The 21,575-nt window shown below is 40.5% G+C and overlaps 1 protein-coding gene across 1 annotated transcript in view; it reads left to right on the forward strand.

Moving 5' to 3' along the window:
• Positions 1–1,220: 1,220 nt before the first annotated feature.
• The window catches only part of LPL (lipoprotein lipase), a 29,845-nt gene continuing 9,490 nt past the window's right edge, over positions 1,221–21,575 (forward strand). The window contains exons 1-8 of the mRNA XM_007102921.4: positions 1,221–1,524; positions 8,145–8,314; positions 12,198–12,377; positions 13,682–13,793; positions 14,565–14,798; positions 16,003–16,245; positions 18,201–18,321; positions 19,058–19,240. Of these exons, the coding sequence (XP_007102983.1) occupies positions 1,437–1,524; positions 8,145–8,314; positions 12,198–12,377; positions 13,682–13,793; positions 14,565–14,798; positions 16,003–16,245; positions 18,201–18,321; positions 19,058–19,240 (1,331 nt within the window). The 5' untranslated portion in view covers positions 1,221–1,436. The remainder of the gene's footprint in view (positions 1,525–8,144; positions 8,315–12,197; positions 12,378–13,681; positions 13,794–14,564; positions 14,799–16,002; positions 16,246–18,200; positions 18,322–19,057; positions 19,241–21,575) is intronic.

The following is a 21,575-nucleotide window of genomic DNA, read 5'->3' on the forward strand; positions in this document are numbered from 1 at the left end:
AGGAAGGAGGGATGATTAGAAGGAAGCATTAAAGGTATTCAGAGAAATAATCCAATATAGACAGTGAATTGGAGGTTTTGGTTTATGAGCCCATTACTCAGATGTAAAGTGGAGAGTATAGAGTTAATTATCCCTCCTGGCTAATTCAAATTCTTTACATTTAAAAAGATATTTGAAAGTATTCTCAGCATTTTGGCAAAAAAATGCAATATCCAAAGTGATTTTATTATTCTTATTATTTTACTTGCATACCTCAATACTTCTTTTTAATAGCTTTATTAAGATATAATTTACATACCATAAAGTTTGCCCATTTAAAGTGTACAAGTCAATGTTTTTCATTTATCTACCCAGCTGTACAACCATCACCATAATGTAATTTTAGAACATTTTCATCACCATCCCCCCCAAAACATCTCCATTCTCCTCCCTCCCCTATTCCCCAGCACTAGGCAACCACTAATCTACTCTCTAAGATTTGCCTACTTGTGGATATTTTATATCAATGGAATCATAGGATATGTGTCTTTTGTGACTGGCTTCTTTCATTTAGCATAACAATACAGTTTTAGACTATTTGGCCTCAATATTCTGCCTCTGAGGATAAAATGTAATCTTTGCATTCCTTGATGAGTTTGAGGACTGGGTATAATTTTCATGAGGCAAAAATTAGAAACTAGTTAGAGTAAGATTACTTTCCACAACCACTTGCCATTTTGCCAATGTTAAAATACCAGATTGTGCAAGTTCAAGCTGCAGAACAACGTGTGTTCATGGGTCCTTAGATTGACGTTGTCCAGAAGAATTGGGGGGGAGGGAAAAAACAAAACAAACAAACAAACAAAAAAAACACTGCAAGTTACAAACAGGATCCATCAAAAGAGGAGTGGGTTTCAGTATTGACCAAATGTAGTTTAACAACTTAACTTCCTTTCCTTGGAAAACTGGTGATTCCAGAGTATTCCACATAAACCTGTGTTTGGTACTTGTTCCGGGCACCCAGGAGAGCCAGACCCCTTAGGAAAAGCAAATAGGCCTCATAGAGAAAGTAAAATTTCCTTTCTGCCCTTTCTCCCTCTTCTTGCTGGCAGGGTTGATCCTCATTACAATTTGCTCAAATATTTGGAAGTGAATTTAGGACCCTCCCCTCAACTTATGATTTTATAGCCAATAGGTGATGAGGTTTATTTGCATATTTCCAATCACATAAGCAGCCGTGGAGTGGAAACAGTGTCAGACTCAATTTCTCCTCCTCCTCTTCCTCCTCCGAGGAAACCTGCCACTTCTAGCTGCCCTGCCTCCTCTTTAAAGGGTGACTTGCCCAGCGCCAGACCGCTGCTCCAGCCTGCTCCCGCCTCAGGCTCAGCCGGTCCATCCGTCTGTCCCCGCTCCAGCCGGGGGTGCCCTGTAACTCCCACAGAGGGACGCGCCCCGAGATGGAGAGCAAAGCCCTGCTTCTGGTGGCTCTGAGCGTGTGGCTTCAGAGTCTGACCGTCTCCCGCGGAGGGGTGGCCACCGCCGACAGTAAGTTTTGCGCGCAGACTCCCCTCCACTTGCAGAATCTGCTCAGCGGCCACTTGCACACGTTGTGAAGATGGGAAGGAGGAAGTAGGAAGGGGTTGCGATGCGCGCCGGGGACTCTCCTAGCCCGAGCGCTTGCCCCCAAAAGGGTCACCGGGGTGGGATCTGGAAGGGCCACGGAGGGAATTTTTCCTCCGATCTCTCTGGGGCGGCTCCCACTTCTCCTTTCTCTCTTTCCCGCGTTCCCGCGCTATCCCCTCCACTCGGGCTGAGGCTGAGTTCCCGGCCGCCTGGGCTCAGCAGGGAAAGGAGCGGGGGGAGAGTGCGAGGGGCGGGACCAGGGGCGTGGGAGGAAGGGCTCAGATGGCGGTGACCCGCAGCAACCTTTTCGCTCGGCGGGGCCCTGGAATGAAAGGCAAGGGAGCCAAGGTGACCCTGGCTTGGCCTTGGCCGCTGCTCAGTCCCCGTCATTGAGAGCGCGGTTAGAAAGTGGCCCCTTCTCCTGGAGAAGCTGGCCCGTGGCCGGGGCGAGGGGGGTTGACCGCCACTTAGGAGTACAGGACATTCTTGCTCTGCACGTGGAGGTGGGAGGAGAGGACGCGGGACGCGGAGTCCTAGGGACGCAGCGTCCTGCAAGAGGTGGGGCGCCGGGGAAGCTGTTTAGCTTCGACTCTTGTACGCTCGGCTTTTCTTAGCGGCCAGCAAACCTGGCGAAGGGTTGACCCTCCTGAAAAACGTGGCAGAGCGACCAGCAGTCTGTGGCCGCGGACTTGGGGGTTGCCAGGTTTGCACTTGGCTCCCCGTACTATCCTGCGAGCTGAGCTCGGCTCCGGGCGTCCCGCCCCGCGGTGCGGTCGAGAGCACTTGGGGTTTCTTGGGCGCCGCCGGGAGGCCACTGGCTGAACCCCAGTTACCTCTCACCAGGGTTGAGGCATCGAGGCCGGATGTGCATTTCTTTATTGCAAGGAAGATGAGCGCCCAGCCCAGAGACCTGCCACAGTAGAGGCAGCCTGCGTAACCTGAACCTTGGTTCAGTTAACACACAGCAGCAACTGAAAAGGCAACTGAAGCAGGTCATGAAAGGAGGCAACATTTTCTTTTCTCTTCCTTGGTGGACTTGCAGTTAGGGCGGTGTCCTTTGGTTGTGCTTTCAGGCGGCGCAGTCTGCAGTGGTTCAAGCTATAGTCGAGTTTGTCTCTGACTTTGGTTTGCTGCTAGACGCTTGTTTTATTTCAGCACTAAGTTGTGCAATAACATTTTTGATAGATTAAAAAAAGAAAGTAGATTCCATCAAAGCTGTTAAGAAAAGTATCTTTAATGTCAGATCAGTTTGGGAACAATGGAGGTTCAATTAGAAAGTCTTATTAAACATCTTATGAAGTAGCATGTGCCGCCGGATAGTGTTTTACACGGTCCAAGAAAATGGTTGGAACAAACTCCAAATGCTTAGTTCAGAAAGTACACCACAGAGTAATGTTACTTAGACTAAAAAACACACACGGGCTTCCCTGGTGGCGCAGTGGTTGCGCGTCCGCCTGCCGATGCAGGGGAACCGGGTTCGCGCCCCGGTCCGGGAGGATCCCACGTGCCGCGGAGCGGCTGGGCCCGTGAGCCATGGCCGCTGAGCCTGCGCGTCCGGAGCCTGTGCTCCGCAACGGGAGAGGCCGCGACAGAGGGAGGCCCGCGTACCACAAAAAAAAAACCAAAACACACACAAATAAGTGTCATCCACAGATTGAGTTTTTTCTAGACGCCCTGAGAGATTCAGGACCCTAAATTCCTGGGCTAGTCAGTGGTCACCTCTCTGGGTTTTGCTTTCTCAACTCTAAAATGAGGAGTTTGGACCAGACTCAAAATTCTCTTAGACCCCTCCAGATGTAGAGAACAAACTTATGGATACCCAGGGGGGAAGGGGGGATGGGATGAATTGGTAGATTGGGATTGACATATATGCACTACTATGTATAAAATAGATAACCGATGAGAACCTACTGTATAGCACAAGGAAGTCTGCTCAATGCTCTGTGGTGACCTAGATGGAAGAGAAATCTAAAAAAGGGGGCTATATGTATACATATAACTGATTGACTTTGCTGTACAGCAGAAACTAACACAACAGTGTAAAGCAATTATACTCAAATAAAAAATTCTCAAAAAAGTTCTCTTAGACCCCTCTAATTCTTTACTCTTTGATGTAAATGGATACAAGTGATTAATGAATTAAATTGGATTTTAATCAACACATGCCTTTCATGGCTGTAAATGCTTTGTAAGGGAGGAATCATTTTGAAGTGGACTTGAAATTAATCCTTCTCATCCTTCCCTCCCATTCTCACTCTACTGTCCCACTCCCCTCCCCCCCTTTATATTGTGCCTCTCCCAACACAGCACATTTCTGCCCCCTTTATCCTCCAAATGAATTTAGGTAGGAATGTAAGAAGTTCAGAGTAGAAAGGTACAAGTGTGAGGGAATGGCAAGCAGCACCCCCACTGGGCTGTGACTTTACTTATTCATTCTCGATTTCTAGGAAAAATATGAGGATACAGGCACTGCCCTCAGCTCTTTGCTCTTGGAGGCACCACAGTCTCTGCGTGGCCCCATTAGGAAATTTGAAGAGCTCAGTAGCTGCAGTTCTATTTGACTGGCCATAGTGAATTTCTAGGCTAACGTCTGAGTTAAACATGTTGGGTGATGACAGCAAAGTAGCAGGTACCACCTGCAAGGGGAGCAGAGCTCAGCAAGAGACTGATTGATTAATAGCTGTATGGAAAGGTGGGAGTCAGGCACTGGGAAAGACTGACAATGGGAAATTTTCACTTTCTTTCAGGCAGTGTATTTTTAGCTCAGCCCTCCTTTTTTGCTTTATTCTGGGAAGAGAAATTGGGCTGCACATTTTACGGCCACTATTTTAGCAAACACTTTTTTTTCTATAAAAATGAAAAGTAAATCAGCTTGTTAGGTAAGTCAAGCACATTGTTTACGTTGGAATACCTGAAAACCTCAATTAATTCAGTCAGATAACAGCACTGATTCCCCCCACCCCCCACCCCCAGCTATTGTTTTTTTTTCACTTGTTTTTTGGTATTCTACAGAAGCTGAGTCAATAACTGTGACCATCAGCCTCAGGGAGGAGGTGAATTACTGATGAAGTTCTTTAGGAGTTTGTGTATGTGTGTGAGAGAGAGAGAGGAAAGAAAAAGAGAGAAAGGAAGTAGAAACTTCTAAGAGAATTGCCTTATAATTGAGCTCTTGTATCTCATGTCTTCATATAAATGTTAACCTTATTTATCTGATAACTGTGAACTGCCTTTAGAGTCTCTTTCCTGGGATGCTCAGTGTTCCTCCTATAATGTACCCTCTATAAATGTACCTTTAAAGTGCTCTGACGTCTCAGCCTAATTTCATTCCTGTGAGTTATTATCCATATTAAGATAACTCCTTGTCTTTGTTTATACACATAGATTTTTAGCTATCTATTTAGGAAGTTAGGGATAAAGATTATAAAGTCAAGAAACGCATTAACTTGTAACTTTCCTGGTGCCCCCAAATCTCTCCCCTTAGCGTTTGATAAGAACAGGTCTGATGGTGTGATGTTACTGATATGATAAGCCAAATTCAGAATAGGGGCCCTTATAAAGGATTAAACCTTATGCACCTCCCCCCGACACACACTATTCTAAGGCAGCTTTAATTTCTAAGGGGATCTGGTGAAAGGTCCTTCTCCCCTTAAAGGGCTAAGGGCAGAGTCATTAATATCATTTCCATGTATGAAACACAATAATTTTTTTAGCAACAGTTGAGCCAAATCAGTTCATCTGCCAGCCAGGAGCAATCCCAGTGTATATATTAGGTCAACTAAACATGCTCATAATGACCCATAATGAACTGATGACCCATAAATCAGGGTCCATCCTTCTCCCTAACTCTTCCTGGCCTAAGTCAGTTGTGTGAGGGCTGGTGGATGTTTGGAAAGCACACTCATCTTTAGAATGCCAAGACATCCTTGAGGGGTTGGAAACAGCAGTAGCGTGGAAACACCTGTCAGAACGCCAAAGAGAGGGAAAGACTGACTAAACACCAGTAACATTTATGATTTCATATAAAGAACAAACATAGAATTGAAAACATCACATAGATGTGGCATATAGAGTGGTATTATTTTCTTGTCAAAGGCTTCATTATGTTTTCTGTAACTTAAAATGAAAAAAAAATTCCATGCAAAGTGCAACAAAAGTTTCCAAATACAAATTTGCTTGAGAATGTACGAATTTCCTATCATTTTTCTTTACAAGCGATGGACCCAACAGAAAAGGTTGGTTGTGGGAAACTGGAACTCTCAATGAGCCATACAGATAAACTGATACAAGATCTATAGATTGAATAGACTTTTCTTTTTCATAGAAATATACAAATCCTGCCTTAATAATTTCAAAGAATATTCTTAGTCATTTCAAAACCACCAGCAACACCAGAGCCACCGTGTTGCACAATTCTAGGAAAAAATAGAATAAAAGTGACTGGTATCCTCTGGAGTTATGCAAGGCAATAATCTTAAATATCAGTTTGGCAATTAGGTGGTGGGCGAGATCTGTCTGCCAGATTGTTCAGAGTATTTCTGCTTTAAAAAGCTTGCTGATCGAACATGTTAAAATAAGACTTATGAGAGGAAACATGAGTTATTTGATATAGAGCAAATATATAGAGGGTAAAGTTAATTTAGGTTTCAATTTTCTAAAGCACTTTCTAACAGTAAAAGAACTTCTTGGGCAGAATCTGAAAGTGGAATCAGATTAAAAATCTATAATTTTTTTCCACCATCAGATAAATAATTCAGCCACCAGAGTGCTTTCTGGTTAGGAAGGAAAAGGAAGACCCACATCTTCAAATGAGTTGAGAGGCAGAGAATATTCTTGATTGATGAATGGATTTCAAGTGAAATTTTACTCTATGGAAATGAAAAAAAAGCTTTAAATATCAATAGTCTATCACAGTCTTTTATTTGAATAACTCTTCTTAGAATCTTTAGGTGCTAGAGGTGTGTGTGTGTGTGTGTGTGTGTGTGTGTGTGTGTGTGTGAGAAAGAGAGAGAGAGAGAGATCAACTTGTTGCATATAATGAATCACTTGCAAGCAACCACAATATTGTTTAGGAATTTTGGGAAATAATTAAAAAGGAGAATGCTGGTCAGTCCTCAGAAAATTATATGATAAGTTTGATTCAAATGCCTGTACTTTCACTGTAGTATATCATTCTCATTTTAATTTTTGGTCTGACTTTTGCAATGTTATTTGAAATTATGGATTTTCAACTTTTGTGAAAAGGAAGAAGGTTTAGATTAAGAAATTAGAAGTATTTCTAAGCAACTTAGTTATTTATCTTTTGAAAGTTTTAAATAGCCAAATCTAAAATCTATAAGTTACTACCTTCCTGTAGTGAATGGATAGGTTTTTTGACTTCTTTTTTACTTGACCAGCAATTAGATAACTTCCTAATATAACTTCCCTTTGGTGTGTGCTTGCTTTATAAAAGAGTTTGATTTAATTTGCAATACAATTTACTTAAAGTGTTCACTGTGATATTATATGTACTACCTACAAATACCCTGTGAAGATTTATCAACATTTAGAAGTATTGTCGAGAGAGTCAAAAAAATAGGCCAAAGTTCTCTTTCTCTCATGACTCACTTTGGGATTAACTATGAAGAACCAAAGTGGATTCTTTCCAAAACCACCTTTGCTATAGTACTTTAGGCAAGGACTTTGTGTGGAAGACCGTAAAGACAAAATTAAGAAAAGAAATACTGGGGGGAAGAATTAACCATAACTCACACATAGCACAGATATTTCTGAACAACCCGCTAAAGGAGTTTTTAAAACATTTTAAAGTGATGCACCTTGCCATGCTGGTGGAAATGATTCCATATAAAAACTTCCCCATGCTTCCAACTTTTCTTCTTACTAAAATTAAAAAAAATAATGCTAGTGGAAAGGAAACAACCTTCCTTCAGACAAACCTTATTGTATCATATTTTGCAGGAAGACAATCTTTTGATGTAATCAGAGATTTAAAGAGGGTGAAATCATATATGAAGTAAGTGGAACTATACAGCACAAGTGCCCTGAGCCAGTGTTCTCTAGAAGAACTACAACCGAGAGACCTGGGTTCTGGTCCCTACTCTCTCTCCCACTCTTGGCAGCATAACCTCGGCTAACTCACTTAAATTCATAGTTTGAGAGAAGATTAATTAAGGAATTCCCAAATAAAAGTTCTCTTACTTGAAACTGTATACAACACACACACACACACACATACGCACACACACACACGCACACACACACACGCACACACACACCTTGACTGAAAAAGAGCTGAAGAAAAGGATGGAAGACACAGGAGAGGTCAATATTACTTAACTCGGTTATTTTAAGGCTGTCTCTGTCAACGTTGACCACCACTGGAGGATCAGTCATTCTCTTTCAATCCACATTCAGTTTTTTGGTTATTTTTTAACTTTAGAAACAAAAATAGCATTGGTGGTGTTTGCTTGTGAATCTAAAACATAATCAGCCCAGCAAGTAAAACAACCCTCTAATTAACCTCTTATCCTATTTTTCCTTTTCAGGAATTACAGGAGGAAAAGATTTTATAGACATCGAAAGTAAATTTGCTCTCAGGACCCCCGAAGACACAGCTGAGGACACTTGCCACCTCATTCCTGGAGTGACAGAATCTGTGGCTAACTGTCACTTTAACCACAGCAGCAAAACCTTTATGGTGCTGCACGGCTGGACGGTAAGAAAGGCTCCTTAGGAAGGAGCTGAGTGGCCTGAACCAAGCATTCTGATTGGCTGGCCCCAGTTGTTCGGAGCCCAGTGATGGGAACGCAGTGATGGCTTTGCTTTAAACTTGAGTAAAGACAGTTCTGCCTCGGGGTGGGGATTGAGGAATCTAAAGCCAAAGGTTCATGGGTACTTCCTCTGGACAGTGCCAGCCTTCATTTTACCACGGTACCTAGCCAGTGACCTCGAACCAGCCATTCCCCTGGGCCTTTGCTCAAGTATAGAGAATAGAGGTTATCATTTAGAGGAGACAATGGAAAACTGGCATGATCCTGATTCATCCAGCACATCGCCAAAGTCCTTTCCTAAGGAAGATAACCTGTAAGGGGGAGGAGAGGGCTGGAGTGGAGGGAGGAGGTGCTGGTTCTGGTTCTGCTTTGCCGTTCTCCAGCTCTGTGATGTGGATCCAGATACCTCTCAACCCTGGGCCTCAGTTTACTGATCTGTAAAACAATGAGATTAGACTAGACGTCCCTCCGCTTTCAACATTCTCCAGTTGTAAACTTTTAGGAGCTTTACTTGAGATGAAAGAGGGCTAGCCAGGGAACTGTCAGCGACCTGATAAGAATATGAATAAATATGCTAATTAGTCACTTTATATGGTATAGTTCTTACTTAACTACTTTAGCTTGTTTTCAATATTTTCAATCCTTAGTGAGCAGATTTTACTGTTTGTTAAAAAGGACTTGTAAAATTGATGGTTAAAGAGCTATTATCTTTCCATTGTGTCAGAGCTTGTGAATAAGGTAATAGACACTAAATTCTAATGAGATGAATTAGCTAATGATTGATACTTCCAGTCCTGATTTCTTTTCCTACATAACTTAAGTGCCTTTGTTATTGGCAGTGTAGGACATTTGCTATAACTTTTATAGAGATGAAGGCAACTAGTAACAGAATTCACAGGGATGTTTATTTTAATAAAATACATCTATTTACTAGAGGTAACACAGTAAATTACATATCTTATGATAAAATTACATATTCAAATTCCTAACATAGATCTTTTCATATTTTAAGAGGTTTAAATAGGAAAACATAATCTTTGGTGATTTTAGAGACATTTTAGTTGTATGTAGTCTTGGCTGTTAATACTTTTCAAAAAAGTTTAAGCTTAATAAACATTTATATGACAGAAATAAATTGACTATCTCAGGCACCTCAATCTTATCCCTGAGAGAATTTTATAATTTAAGAATATTTGAAAAACATTTCCTTCTCACGTTAAGGTGACACGACTCACCTTGTATCAGTAGATAGCACCAATTTCTATCCTTAGCGCTGCTGCCCGATAAGCCCACTTATATTCTTCACATCATATGTCCTGACTTTTTTGAGTGCCTGGGCTCAGGGGCTGGGCCACTGGCTGTGGGACTGAGTTTCATCGTACAGAGCTTGTCGGTCTGTGCGATAACTCATCCAGCCCTGCTGGATAACCAATCTCAGCCATTTCAGTCAACTCCCTGGCTGGTTCAGTGGGACCACCTGGTGCAGGTGGCAAGGAGAGCTTCAAATTCAGCTGTATGCCTGATAATCAAAGCTTTGAAAAATTGGTACTGATTTAAGGAAGCACAGAAAAAAAATTAGGAAATAATACCTTTTCAGAACTGAAGAAGGTGGGTCCTTGTTTTCCACCCCTTTGTTGGGGTTACTTATAGCAGTGTCTTACGTTAAATTTAAAAAAGAAAGAATTAGATTGGTTGTTAGGCAGTTACTAAAAGTATCAGTCACTGTAGGAGTAAATTGGGTTCCTTGCCCTTTGACAGATTACCTAATTTCGAAACACTGAGAGTACAGAAAAACTTACAATAAGGGCTGAGAGCAAATGAGATTTTCCTGCCTCATCTGAGGTAAGCTGCTCAGCAACTCGAGGGCGTAGGACGAGAGGAAGCGAGGAGGTTCTGCAGCTTTGTTCCACAGCTTTGAGGAACCTGAAAGAAGGCTTAGCATGCAGTGTGCACAGGACACATCCCAGAAGGCAGTCAGACACAGCTGTCCTGGAGCTCGGCCACCTGCTTGTGTTTAAGTCCAGGGTTCTCACTGTGGTGTTGGAGAGCCTCACCCCTGGCTGAAAGGAGGAATGATTAACATTGCATTCTGAAGAAATGACATCATCCTCTCTCAAAAGGCAGCTGCAAAGAGTGGCCAGGCTTCAACCTCTAAGAGAGGAGAATGGGAGGCAGGACCAATTCCTGAGGGTTTTTTGCTGGGTGGACATTCCGGCTGGGTCCTCCAAAGACCCAGGCTGTACCCAGGCTTGAAGCAGCCTCACTGAGACAGGTTCAAAGAAGACTTAAACATGTTCCTAATGGGCTCACATCACCTATGTGCCTTTTCTTTTCTGTTTTCTCCTCATGCTGGAAATAGATTATAGAGCTAGCATTTTATCACTGCAAGTAGACTGGGAACCAAAATGGTCACAAGAAGAAATTTTGGAGGTGGAGATTAACTTCCGGATCATCTGATGCTGACCCCTTTGTTTTATAGGTAGCCTAGTAAGGTTAATACAGTGCCTGTGTTCATAGAAGTAATCAGTGGAAGAGCTGGGATAGGAATCAAGATCTCCTGAGTCCCAGGCTTGCTTTTTCCTTCCACAGAGCACAACAATTTGGTGAAAAATTGTGCCAGTTAGTGTCAGGGGTGAAGAGAGAGCTCATGTTTTAATGTTTTAGCCTAGAAAGTAGACTAAACAAAATGGAAGCATAGATTTAAAAGAAGCCACCATCTGAGATCAATGTTTTAAATGAAGTCCCTTGGTTTGGGAATTCAAGAGTCTTATTTTTGTCTATTGGCATTACTCTAAGAAGAATATAGGTTTTACAAGCTTCCCCTTAAAAGCTGCCTTAAACATGGATTTCAGAATCTTTTTCTGTTGAGTACATAGTTGAGTAACCTTTACTGTGGCTACAGTACGATCTGCTCTCAGGTAATATTAGGAGTGGATCGATTTGCGGATTTAAAGTAGGTTGTTGCTGTGTACAGGCTCCTGGCAGGATGGCATGGAATTTTATCATCTGCAGTTTTTTAATGTGTTTCGATTATTTTAAAGTAAGCATCTTTGCAAAGATGTCCAATGTCTCTGCTTTGATAGCATAAGTCTTTTGACTTTGAATTTGGGGGCTTTTATCAACAAGAAGCAAAGAATTACAGTTGGCAGTCTGCTTATCTCCAAAACAGGACCAATCTAATAATCTGGGAAATGCAATTATTAAGCCTCATTAATTTGCACTGTGAGAATCAAGAATTTGAGAGAATTGTGAAAAAGTCTGAACTGACACTAATCATTTTCTTATGTATTAAGAGATTGCTAAACAAAGTTACCTTCTGTTGGAATAGATTAGTATGTTTAAAACTATTTTTTTCATCATCACATCAAATGTTGTACGTTAATGACCCTTTATAAGAATAAAGGGCATTCACATCTCCCAAATTAATTTATTAGCCTAATTGAAATTACTGGAACTAAATTTCTTTTAAAATCCTCTGTAATTCTGCTGCAAATTTTTGACTTATTCAGATTGATCTTTCCTTTTAATACTATAAATTATTGAAGTTTTACTGAATTTATAAAATATGCTTTTAAAATGGAAAGATTTGGTAAACCTCAGTCTGCCACTCCTGAGCTCAACACAGTCCTTCTTTGGGGTACACAAATTTGCCTCAGAAGGGTCAGCCAGAAGACTCTGAATACTCTTGTGGTTTGAGTTTTGTGTCTGAGCCAATGGGCTTCCTGTGGGTTTGTTTCTTTTTTCCATTTAATGTAGGTGTATTGGGCTGACATATCTATAACAAGTTGTAGGTGGATATTTTAAGAATGCTGGTATCATCCTCTTCAGGTGACAGGAATGTATGAGAGTTGGGTGCCAAAACTCGTGGCTGCCCTGTACAAGAGGGAACCGGACTCCAACGTTATCGTGGTGGACTGGCTGTCACGGGCCCAGCAGCATTATCCTGTGTCTGCGGGGTACACCAAGCTGGTGGGACAGGATGTGGCCAAGTTTATCAACTGGATGGCGGTAAGACTGGGGGAAGGAGGCTTGTACGTCCAAAACAGATCTCTTGGCTACAGCTGAATTAATGACTGGTCGTTGCTCTTTTTCACTGAGATATAGATATTTTCTGGGTCAACTCATATCTTCAGAATAAGTCTGGACATTATTTTCCAGCTAAAAGCATCATTATGATAAGAATGATAAAGCTATAAAGCCCATAAGGCGTAGTCCTGCCCTGCCCTGTCCTTTGATATTTTCATGGTGAATGGATTTGCTGAGACCAAGAACTAAGTGGGCAGGACGGACAAAAGCTTGTTATTTCAGGACAGAGGGAAGATGTCATGTTCAGCCAAATCCTTCCCTCCCAGTTGGCTGGCACATGGAAATTTTATCCAGGGTTTGACCTGTTAGAATACCAATCTCTTTGACAAAAATATTAATAGTACTTATTCCTTAGTGTGGATTAAGGATCCAGATTTTTGTTGAGGGTTAGGGGAGTGATGGAGATGAACTAGGGAAAAATGGCAGGAAAAGTCTGTAGGATATGAGGTGCTGAGAGTCAGGAGTTTTACTCTCTCTGACTCTCTGAGGCCATTCTCTGAAAATTACCTTTGGAAAGTATCTCGGGGTTGAAAGGAAGCTAATACTCTCACAGGACCAAATTATTTAAGTCAGTTGCTTGGAGGTAAAAAAGAAGCTGTTTATTGGCTGCTCATTAAAAGATAAAAGCTCTTTTTCTTGACTCTTTTGCTAACCAGGAGAGTGAATTTGGACAAGTCAGATCACCTTCCTGGACCTCAGACTTCTCATCTGTTGAATGAGGAGACTGGACTCTATGTGTCTGTGGTCCCTTCCCCTGTAATATTTTCTGATTTTAAGTCATTGCTGGGCTAACCTTAAAAATAAAGTGATGCAGGGCATTTAGAGTAGAGAATAATGAGTTAAATATATATTTGTATATGTATGTATCTATTCAATATATATACAAATATCTATACATAAATATACACATATACATATATTTTCAGATGTATGGAAATTCATGTTTCCATACATTTCTATTTCAGATGTATAGGAAAACTTTCTAATTTAAATATGTTATTAAGGAAAGAGAAAATCTCAACACTATAGTATAAGTTCCTCTCATCTGTAACAAGAAATTAAAATAAGTAGAATTAATTTTCAGTATTGCCTATATTTTCAAAACAATATATTTTATTTATTTATTTATTTGGCAGGAATACTATTAAACTTTTATTTCTTTTAGCATTAATATTTTGCAAGGAACTGTAAAATATCAAATACCTTTTTCTTTTCTTCTTCCAAAGGATGAATTTAATTATCCTCTGGACAATGTGCATCTCTTGGGATACAGCCTTGGAGCCCATGTTGCTGGCATTGCAGGAAGTCTGACCAATAAGAAGGTCAACAGAATTACCGGTAAGAAAGCAGTGCCATTTTTCTTATAACAGAAGACTTGAGATGCCTGTCGTTTTCTGAAAGAGAATCAGACTGTTTGTCAAACAACCATATATGAGTGGTAGTCTTCTGGGTACGCCTGGCCATTTGGTTATCTCATGGGAGGGCTTTTTTTCTGGAGCAAGATAAAATAAAGACGCTTGCTCTCATGAGCTTACCGTCTAATGGCAGTAGAAGAGAGATGGTGCAGAGTTAAGCACAGAGAGCCCAGTGGTGTCTCTGAGAAACCCATTTCCCTCCTCCCTCTGCTCTGTGCTTTGATAGTTTATTGCACACACATATGTCACCTCTCACATCAATACTGGGAAAAATGAAAAAGGACCAACACCAGAGGCCATTTGGAAAAAGGAGTCTTGTCATCTGGGCCAATAGCAATTGGTTGTTTGGCCTGTGTAGAGAGGAAGAAAGAGCCCAGCACTATTTAAAGGCCTTCTAACCAGGCTCAGAAATAATTTATTGATACAAAAGGGAATCAAGTCATCCTGAGTGAAAACTGTTATTTAATGGTTAGTTTGAGAAACTCAAATTTTATTTGAGAAGGAGTTAAGCTGCTTTTATGAATCTCAGTAATTTAAAAATCCAATCACTATAGAATAGGAGGTGCTAATAAGAAGCTATGTGGCTGCCATTTACATTCAAATGATAAGCAATGGAATGATAAGGTGATACTGGAGGAGGCTAAAACTAATGGGAATTTTAAAATCTCTGAGGACTTTTTGTTTTCCCACTAAGGCCTAGATCCAGCTGGACCTAACTTTGAGTATGCAGAAGCCCCAGGTCGCCTTTCTCCGGATGATGCGGATTTTGTAGACGTCTTACACACGTTCACCAGAGGGTCACCTGGTCGAAGTATTGGAATCCAGAAACCAGTAGGGCATGTTGACATTTATCCTAATGGAGGTACTTTCCAACCAGGATGTAACATTGCGGAAGCTATCCGTGTGATTGCAGAGAGAGGTCTTGGAGGTAAATATAATTTAGAAGTTAATTAAATGTAAGTTTTCGCCTTAACTCTTATTGACCAAGTGTCCTACCCATTCTCCACAAGTACGTAGTTTGAATACACACATTTAGCAAAGATAAGTTTTTGAAGAAGTCTGTCACATTTAGCATGACCACCTCAGAGCCTCAATACTTCCTGTGGTCAGACAGACATTTTATCTTGTATTATATTGTAAACTACACTTATATTGTAAACTACTGCACTTGCAGTAATAAAAGGAAAAAAAAATGGTGAGATTTAGACAAGAGAACTGCACTGCCTTTGAAAGTGTTATCTGGCCACACGTTACAACTTTGAATACAGCTGCAAAACAAGTAGAGTTATTTTGAATTTTACTAAAAGTAAAGGACATGTTAATTGTCCAAATTTCTTTTGTCAGCCTTTTAAAGAGATGTACAAATCAGAAAAAAATCACCATTCCCTACGAATAAATATTCCAAATGTTTAAGAAGAAAATACAATTTAATATTAGTTTTTAATATTTACTTTAATAATCATGTTAGCTGTGTTAATTTTATGATTTGTTTTAAGGGACCTTTGCATACCTTGTGGACAATGGGACCTACCTGTGGTCAATATGCTCAGGTGTTTTGGGCATACATTATAGAATTTACAGCATAATGTTACTAATTTCAATTGTTATAAAGCTTATGGTAATAGCTGCACGTTTATGACATTGCTGATTATTTCTATAATTCATTTGATGTAAAAATCATTAGCAGTGACACACCCCTCAATTGTACATAGTATCAATATCTATGATAAAATACTATTAATTTAACAATTATGCCTGCCCTTTATGATGTGGTTTCTAGAGTTACGTTTCTAGATGCATTTAGAAGTATTATATGCTTTCAATATAAGAGAAAGTTGTGATAAACTGGGGGAAATCAACTTCTATCTTGGATGTCTCTTATTATAGCTTCATAAACATACTCACAAATGCAGACAGCAAAAACATCAAATGTTCTCTATAAATTTGCAACTTTGGCACTCTTGGGGGTAGGTGAGAAGCTGCCACCAAGAGTACCTCCTTAAATAGGACCTACAATCAAGGGGGTCATTTTATTCTAACACCACACCTCAACTATTTTAGACATGCATGACGAAACACTCATTGTGGACAGTCACAGAGTTGAAATGTTCTTTGTGTCTCTTTTTCCCCAGATGTGGACCAGCTAGTGAAGTGCTCCCACGAGCGTTCCATTCATCTCTTCATTGACTCTCTGTTGAACGAAGAAAATCCAAGTAAGGCCTACCGGTGCAATTCCAGGGAAGCCTTTGAAAAAGGGCTCTGCCTGAGTTGCAGAAAGAACCGTTGTAACAACTTGGGCTATGAGGTGAATAAAGTCAGAGCCAAAAGAAGCAGCAAAATGTACCTGAAGACTCGTTCTCAGATGCCCTACAAAGGTAGGCTGGAGACTGTTGTAAATAGGAAAATTGATTTGATCCTATTTTTCTTATCATGCTTGTTGCATCACATGTACTGATTCTGTCCGTTGCAGCAGAGGTGATAAAACGATGTTGCTAAACTCCGATCCCTCACTTGTGTTTCTGTTGGTAGAGAAGGAGTTGTACTAATCCGTTTTACTGAAGCTCCTAATTCCCATTGCCAGTAAGGCCCAGGGCACAACTGCACTGCCCTATGCAGCAGCCCTGCTTGCCACCATCCTTTGTACTTGTGACCATTAGCATGGGCCACTGCATTAGCACCAGGCTCCAAGTTAATCTGAAACCATTCATCCAGGGTCAGGAAACTATGGCCCATGGGCCAAATCCAGCCCACCGCCTGCTTTGGTAAATAAAGTTTTATTAGAATATAGCCACACTAATTCATTTCTGTACTGACTAAGGCTGCTTTCATGCCTCCACAGCAGAGCTGAGTAGTTGGGACAGAGACTCTTTGGTCCCACAAAGCCTAAAATATTTACTCTCTGGCCCTTTCTAGAAAAAGTTTGCAAACTCCTAAAGTCTGCTTTCAGTGAAGGCAAGAACCACCTATATTTGAAAATATAACTATTCCTGGGAGGGAAGTCTATACCAAACTTTCTAAGGTATTCCCATTTTGTCATGAATTTGTTCACAGTTGAATTTCAAACTTGGCAGCTTGTTCGGAGCAAGACCTGCAGGAATTGAAGGGAGACGAAGAGGAGATAATCAGATAAATCTAGCGAGAGGGACTAATGTCAGAAAGGCTAGTTTATGTGGAGTCCAGGTGGAAGTATAAGGGAAGAGATGGCATTGAAGAACAGTTTCCCAGGGTAAAATATATCTGATAGAGGCACCCATTTTTAAGGTGGTTTGTTAGAATCTAGAGGTGCATTTGGTGGTCCAGAGGTTTGGAGCATCTATAATTCAAGGAAACCTTTTAAGCAATGAGGGAATCCTTAGCTTCCTTGACTTTTCAGAATGGGGAAGTGTGTCAGGTATAGAGGAGACCATAATCTTCTGAAGAATTGGGCAGGGCTCACTCATCCCCAGCATCCTGCCTCAGTGTTCTCTGGGGACACTTCGGCAGTCAGACTTCCCTTGCTCCGGTCTGTGGCAATGCCTGCAAGGGCTCCATTTAACCCAAACTGTTTCTCTTCATCCTTTATAGCTGTGTTGCAAGCCTGCTGCCTTTCTCATCCCTTAACCTCTCCCGCATCCCATCTACTCAGGGTTTTTAGTAGAGATGGGGAGAGTAGGAGGAGGTGTGGAAGCTTAAGTCTCTGCTTCTGGAGGCTCTCCCTAATACAGAACACTTTAGGAACTGGCTGTCTTTACAGCCTCACTGGTGATTTAATGAAATAATATTATTGTGAGGCTATTATTTACTGACTGTGTGCTAGACAGTAGAGAATAGAAGGTACACGTGACCCTCTGAACTGAAGGAGCCTACATACAGGGTAGGGAGGTCAGATATACCCAAGAAACATGAAGAAACACGGTCACATACAGTGACAGTAAAAAATACCAAATATGCTTGTTCCAGATGCTAAGGGACAAAACAGCCAAGGAAAGGTGGAGTTCATAGAGAAAGCTTCCTGGGAATTTTGGCCTCTTGGTTTGATCTTCCTAGTACCCCATCAAAGTTTACTACTTTCTGGGTCGGCTTTAGCAATTTAGATACACCTGGTTTCTTCCTATCCACTACAACCACACTTTAATGCAAGGGAGTAGAATTCAAATTCTGAATTTTCTAATAGTGAGCACTGTACAGACATGAAGAAATCTTTCCAAGCCACACATAATTATAGTCATGTATGAGCACTTCCTGTTGATCATTAGTAAGATATTGTCTGTCATTAAGAATTGCCTGCTTATTTAGGCTGTAGTGTTTCCATAAAGACTGATCAGAGGTTGCTCTGCTTGTCTCTCTACAGTCTTCCATTACCAAGTAAAGATACATTTTTCTGGGACTGAGAGTGATACACACACCAACCAGGCCTTCGAGATCTCTCTGTACGGCACTGTGGCCGAGAGTGAGAACATCCCTTTCACCCTGTGAGTAGCCACGGAACATGACCTCCAGCACGTGGGTTTATCATGGCACTGCTACCTGCTCTAATCATTGGTCTGAGGAACAGAAGAGGCATAGGACACCTAGAAAAACAAATATTTAACAGAAAATTTTTTAAAAAGCTCTATGGCAAAAGATGTTCATTGCAGTGGTACATATAGTAGCATAAATTAGAAGCAAAGAAAGTGTCCAAAACTGAGGCAATGGCTAAGTGAATTGTGGTTTAACAAATCAATAAAATCAACCTAGCCTCTAAAAACTGTAATTATAGAAAACTAGGTAAAACATGGCAAAAAGTGAAAGATAAAACATGAAGTGAACAAAGAATGAATAGAGAATTGTATGATGTACACTATGACTGTAACAAAGGACACGTTCACATATCAATACAAATTGAAAGGGAATATATGAAAATGAAAATAATATCTCTAAATGGCAGACTTATGAACTTTTTTCTCTTAAGAATTATATTGCATAGTTCATATTGTTAGGATAAAAGTTGGAATACATTAAAGGTCCACATTAGTGTAGATATCGTTTAAAATACATTAAATGCCATTGACATGCATCTTGCATATTTTGTTGGACATTTTTTGCATTTGAAAAATATTCCCCGAACAGTAAAGCTATTTATATCTTAGGAGGAAGCAAAAGGAAAAAAAAGAACAAAAAAAAACCCTGCTTTCCAGAACTAACCAAATATGTTGATTTTTTATTCAGGCCTGAAGTTTCCACAAATAAAACATACTCCTTTCTAATTTACACTGAGGTGGATATTGGAGAATTGCTAATGTTGAAACTCAAATGGATCAGCGATTCATACTTCAGCTGGTCCAACTGGTGGAGCAGCCCCAGCTTTGCTATTGAGAAGATCAGAGTAAAGGCAGGAGAGACTCAAAAAAAGTAATTAAATTTATTTTTCTCCATTCATTTTTTATTTTAAATGGTTACTTTGCTTTATTCCCTAGCCTACAAAGGTAGCTCACATGTTTTTTTTTTCCTTTTTCCTTTAACGTCTTTATTGGAGTATAATTGCTTTACAATGTTGTGTTAGTTTCTTCTGTATAACTAAGTGAATCAGCTATATGCATACATATATCCCCATATCCCCTCCCTCTTGTGTCTCCCTCCCACCCTCCTTATCCTACCCCTCTAGGTGGTCACAAAGCACCCAGCTGATCTCCCTGTGCTATGCAGCCGCTTCCCACTAGCTATTTACATTTAGTAGTATATATATGTTAATGTTACTCTCTCACTTCCTCCCAACTTACCCTTCCCCATCCCCGTGTCCTCAAGTCCATTCTCTACGTCTGTGTATTTATTCCTGTCCTGCCCCTAGGTTCTTCAGAACCATTTCTTTTCCTTTTTTTTTAGATTCCATATATATGTGCTAGCATACGGTATTTGTTTTTCTCTTTCTGACTTACTTCACTCTGCATGACAGACTCTAGGTCCATCCACCTCACTACAAATAACTCAATTTCGTTTCTTTTTATGGCTGAGTAATATTCCATTGTATATATGTACCACATCTTCTTTATCCATTCATCTGTCAGTGGACACTTAGGTTGCTTCCATATCCTGGCTATTGTAAATAGTGCTGCAATGAACATTGTGGTACATGACTCTTTTTGAATTATGGTTTTCTCAGGGTATATGCCCAGTAGTGGGACTGCTGGGTCATACAGTACTTCTAGTTTTAGTTTTTTAAGGAACCTCCGTACTGTTCTCCATAGTGGCTGTATCAACTTACATTCCCACCCATAGTGCAAGAGGATTTCCTTTTCTCCACACCCTCTCCAGCATTTACTGTTTGTAGATTTTTTAATGATTGCCATTCTGACCAGTGTGAGGTGAACCTCATTGTAGTTTTGATTTGCATTTCTCTGATGATTAGTGATGTTGAGCAACTTTTCATGTGTTTGTTGGCAATCTGTATATCTTCTTTGCAGAAATGTCTATTTAGGTCTTCTGACCACTTTTGGATTGGGTTGTCTGTTTTTTTGATATTGAGCTGCATGAGCTGCTTGTACAGTTTGGAGATTAATCCTTTGTCAGTTGCTTCGTTTGCAAATATCTCCCATTCTGAGGGTTGTCCTTTGGTCTTGTTTATGGTTTCCTTTGCTGTGCAAAAGCTTTTAAGTTTCATTAGGTCCCAATTGTATATTTTTGTTTTTATTTCCATTTTTCTAGGAGGTGGGTCAAAAAGGATCTTGCTGTGATTTATGTCATGGAGTGTTCTGCCTTAGTTTTCCTCTAAGAGTTCTGTAGTGTCTGGCCTTACATGTAGGTCTCTAATCCATTTTGAGTTTATTTTTGTGTTGCCATTCTGACCAGTGTGAGGTGAACCTCATTGTAGTTTTGATTTGCATTTCTCTGATGATTAGTGATGTTGAGCAACTTTTCATGTGTTTGTTGGCAATCTGTATATCTTCTTTGCAGAAATGTCTATTTAGGTCTTCTGACCACTTTTGGATTGGGTTGTCTGTTTTTTTGATATTGAGCTGCATGAGCTGCTTGTACAGTTTGGAGATTAATCCTTTGTCAGTTGCTTCGTTTGCAAATATCTCCCATTCTGAGGGTTGTCCTTTGGTCTTGTTTATGGTTTCCTTTGCTGTGCAAAAGCTTTTAAGTTTCATTAGGTCCCAATTGTATATTTTTGTTTTTATTTCCATTTTTCTAGGAGGTGGGTCAAAAAGGATCTTGCTGTGATTTATGTCATGGAGTGTTCTGCCTTAGTTTTCCTCTAAGAGTTCTGTAGTGTCTGGCCTTACATGTAGGTCTCTAATCCATTTTGAGTTTATTTTTGTGTACGGTGTTAGGGAGTGTTCTAATTTCATTCTTTTACAGGTAGCTGTCCAGTTTTACCAGCACCACTTATTGAAGAAGTAGTCTTTCCTCCATTGTATACTCTTGCCTCCTTTATCAAAGATAAAGTGACCATTTGTGCATGGGTTTATCTCTGGGCTTTCTATCCTGTTCCATTGATCTATATTTCTGGTTTGGTGCCAGCACCATACTCTCTTGATTACTATAGCTTTGTAGTATAGTCTGAAGTCGGGGAGCCTGATTCCTCCAGCTCTCTTTTTCTTTCTCAAGATTGCTTTGGCTATTTGGGTTCTTTCGTATTTCCAACAAATTGTAAAATTTCTTTTTCTAGTTCTGTGAAAAATGCCATTGGCAATTTGATAGGCATTGCATTGAATCTGTAGATTGCTTTGGGTAGTATAGTCATTTT

The sequence above is a fragment of the Physeter macrocephalus genome, chromosome 9 (genome assembly GCF_002837175.3).
Source record: "Physeter macrocephalus isolate SW-GA chromosome 9, ASM283717v5, whole genome shotgun sequence".
Lineage (NCBI taxonomy): Eukaryota > Metazoa > Chordata > Mammalia > Artiodactyla > Physeteridae > Physeter > Physeter macrocephalus.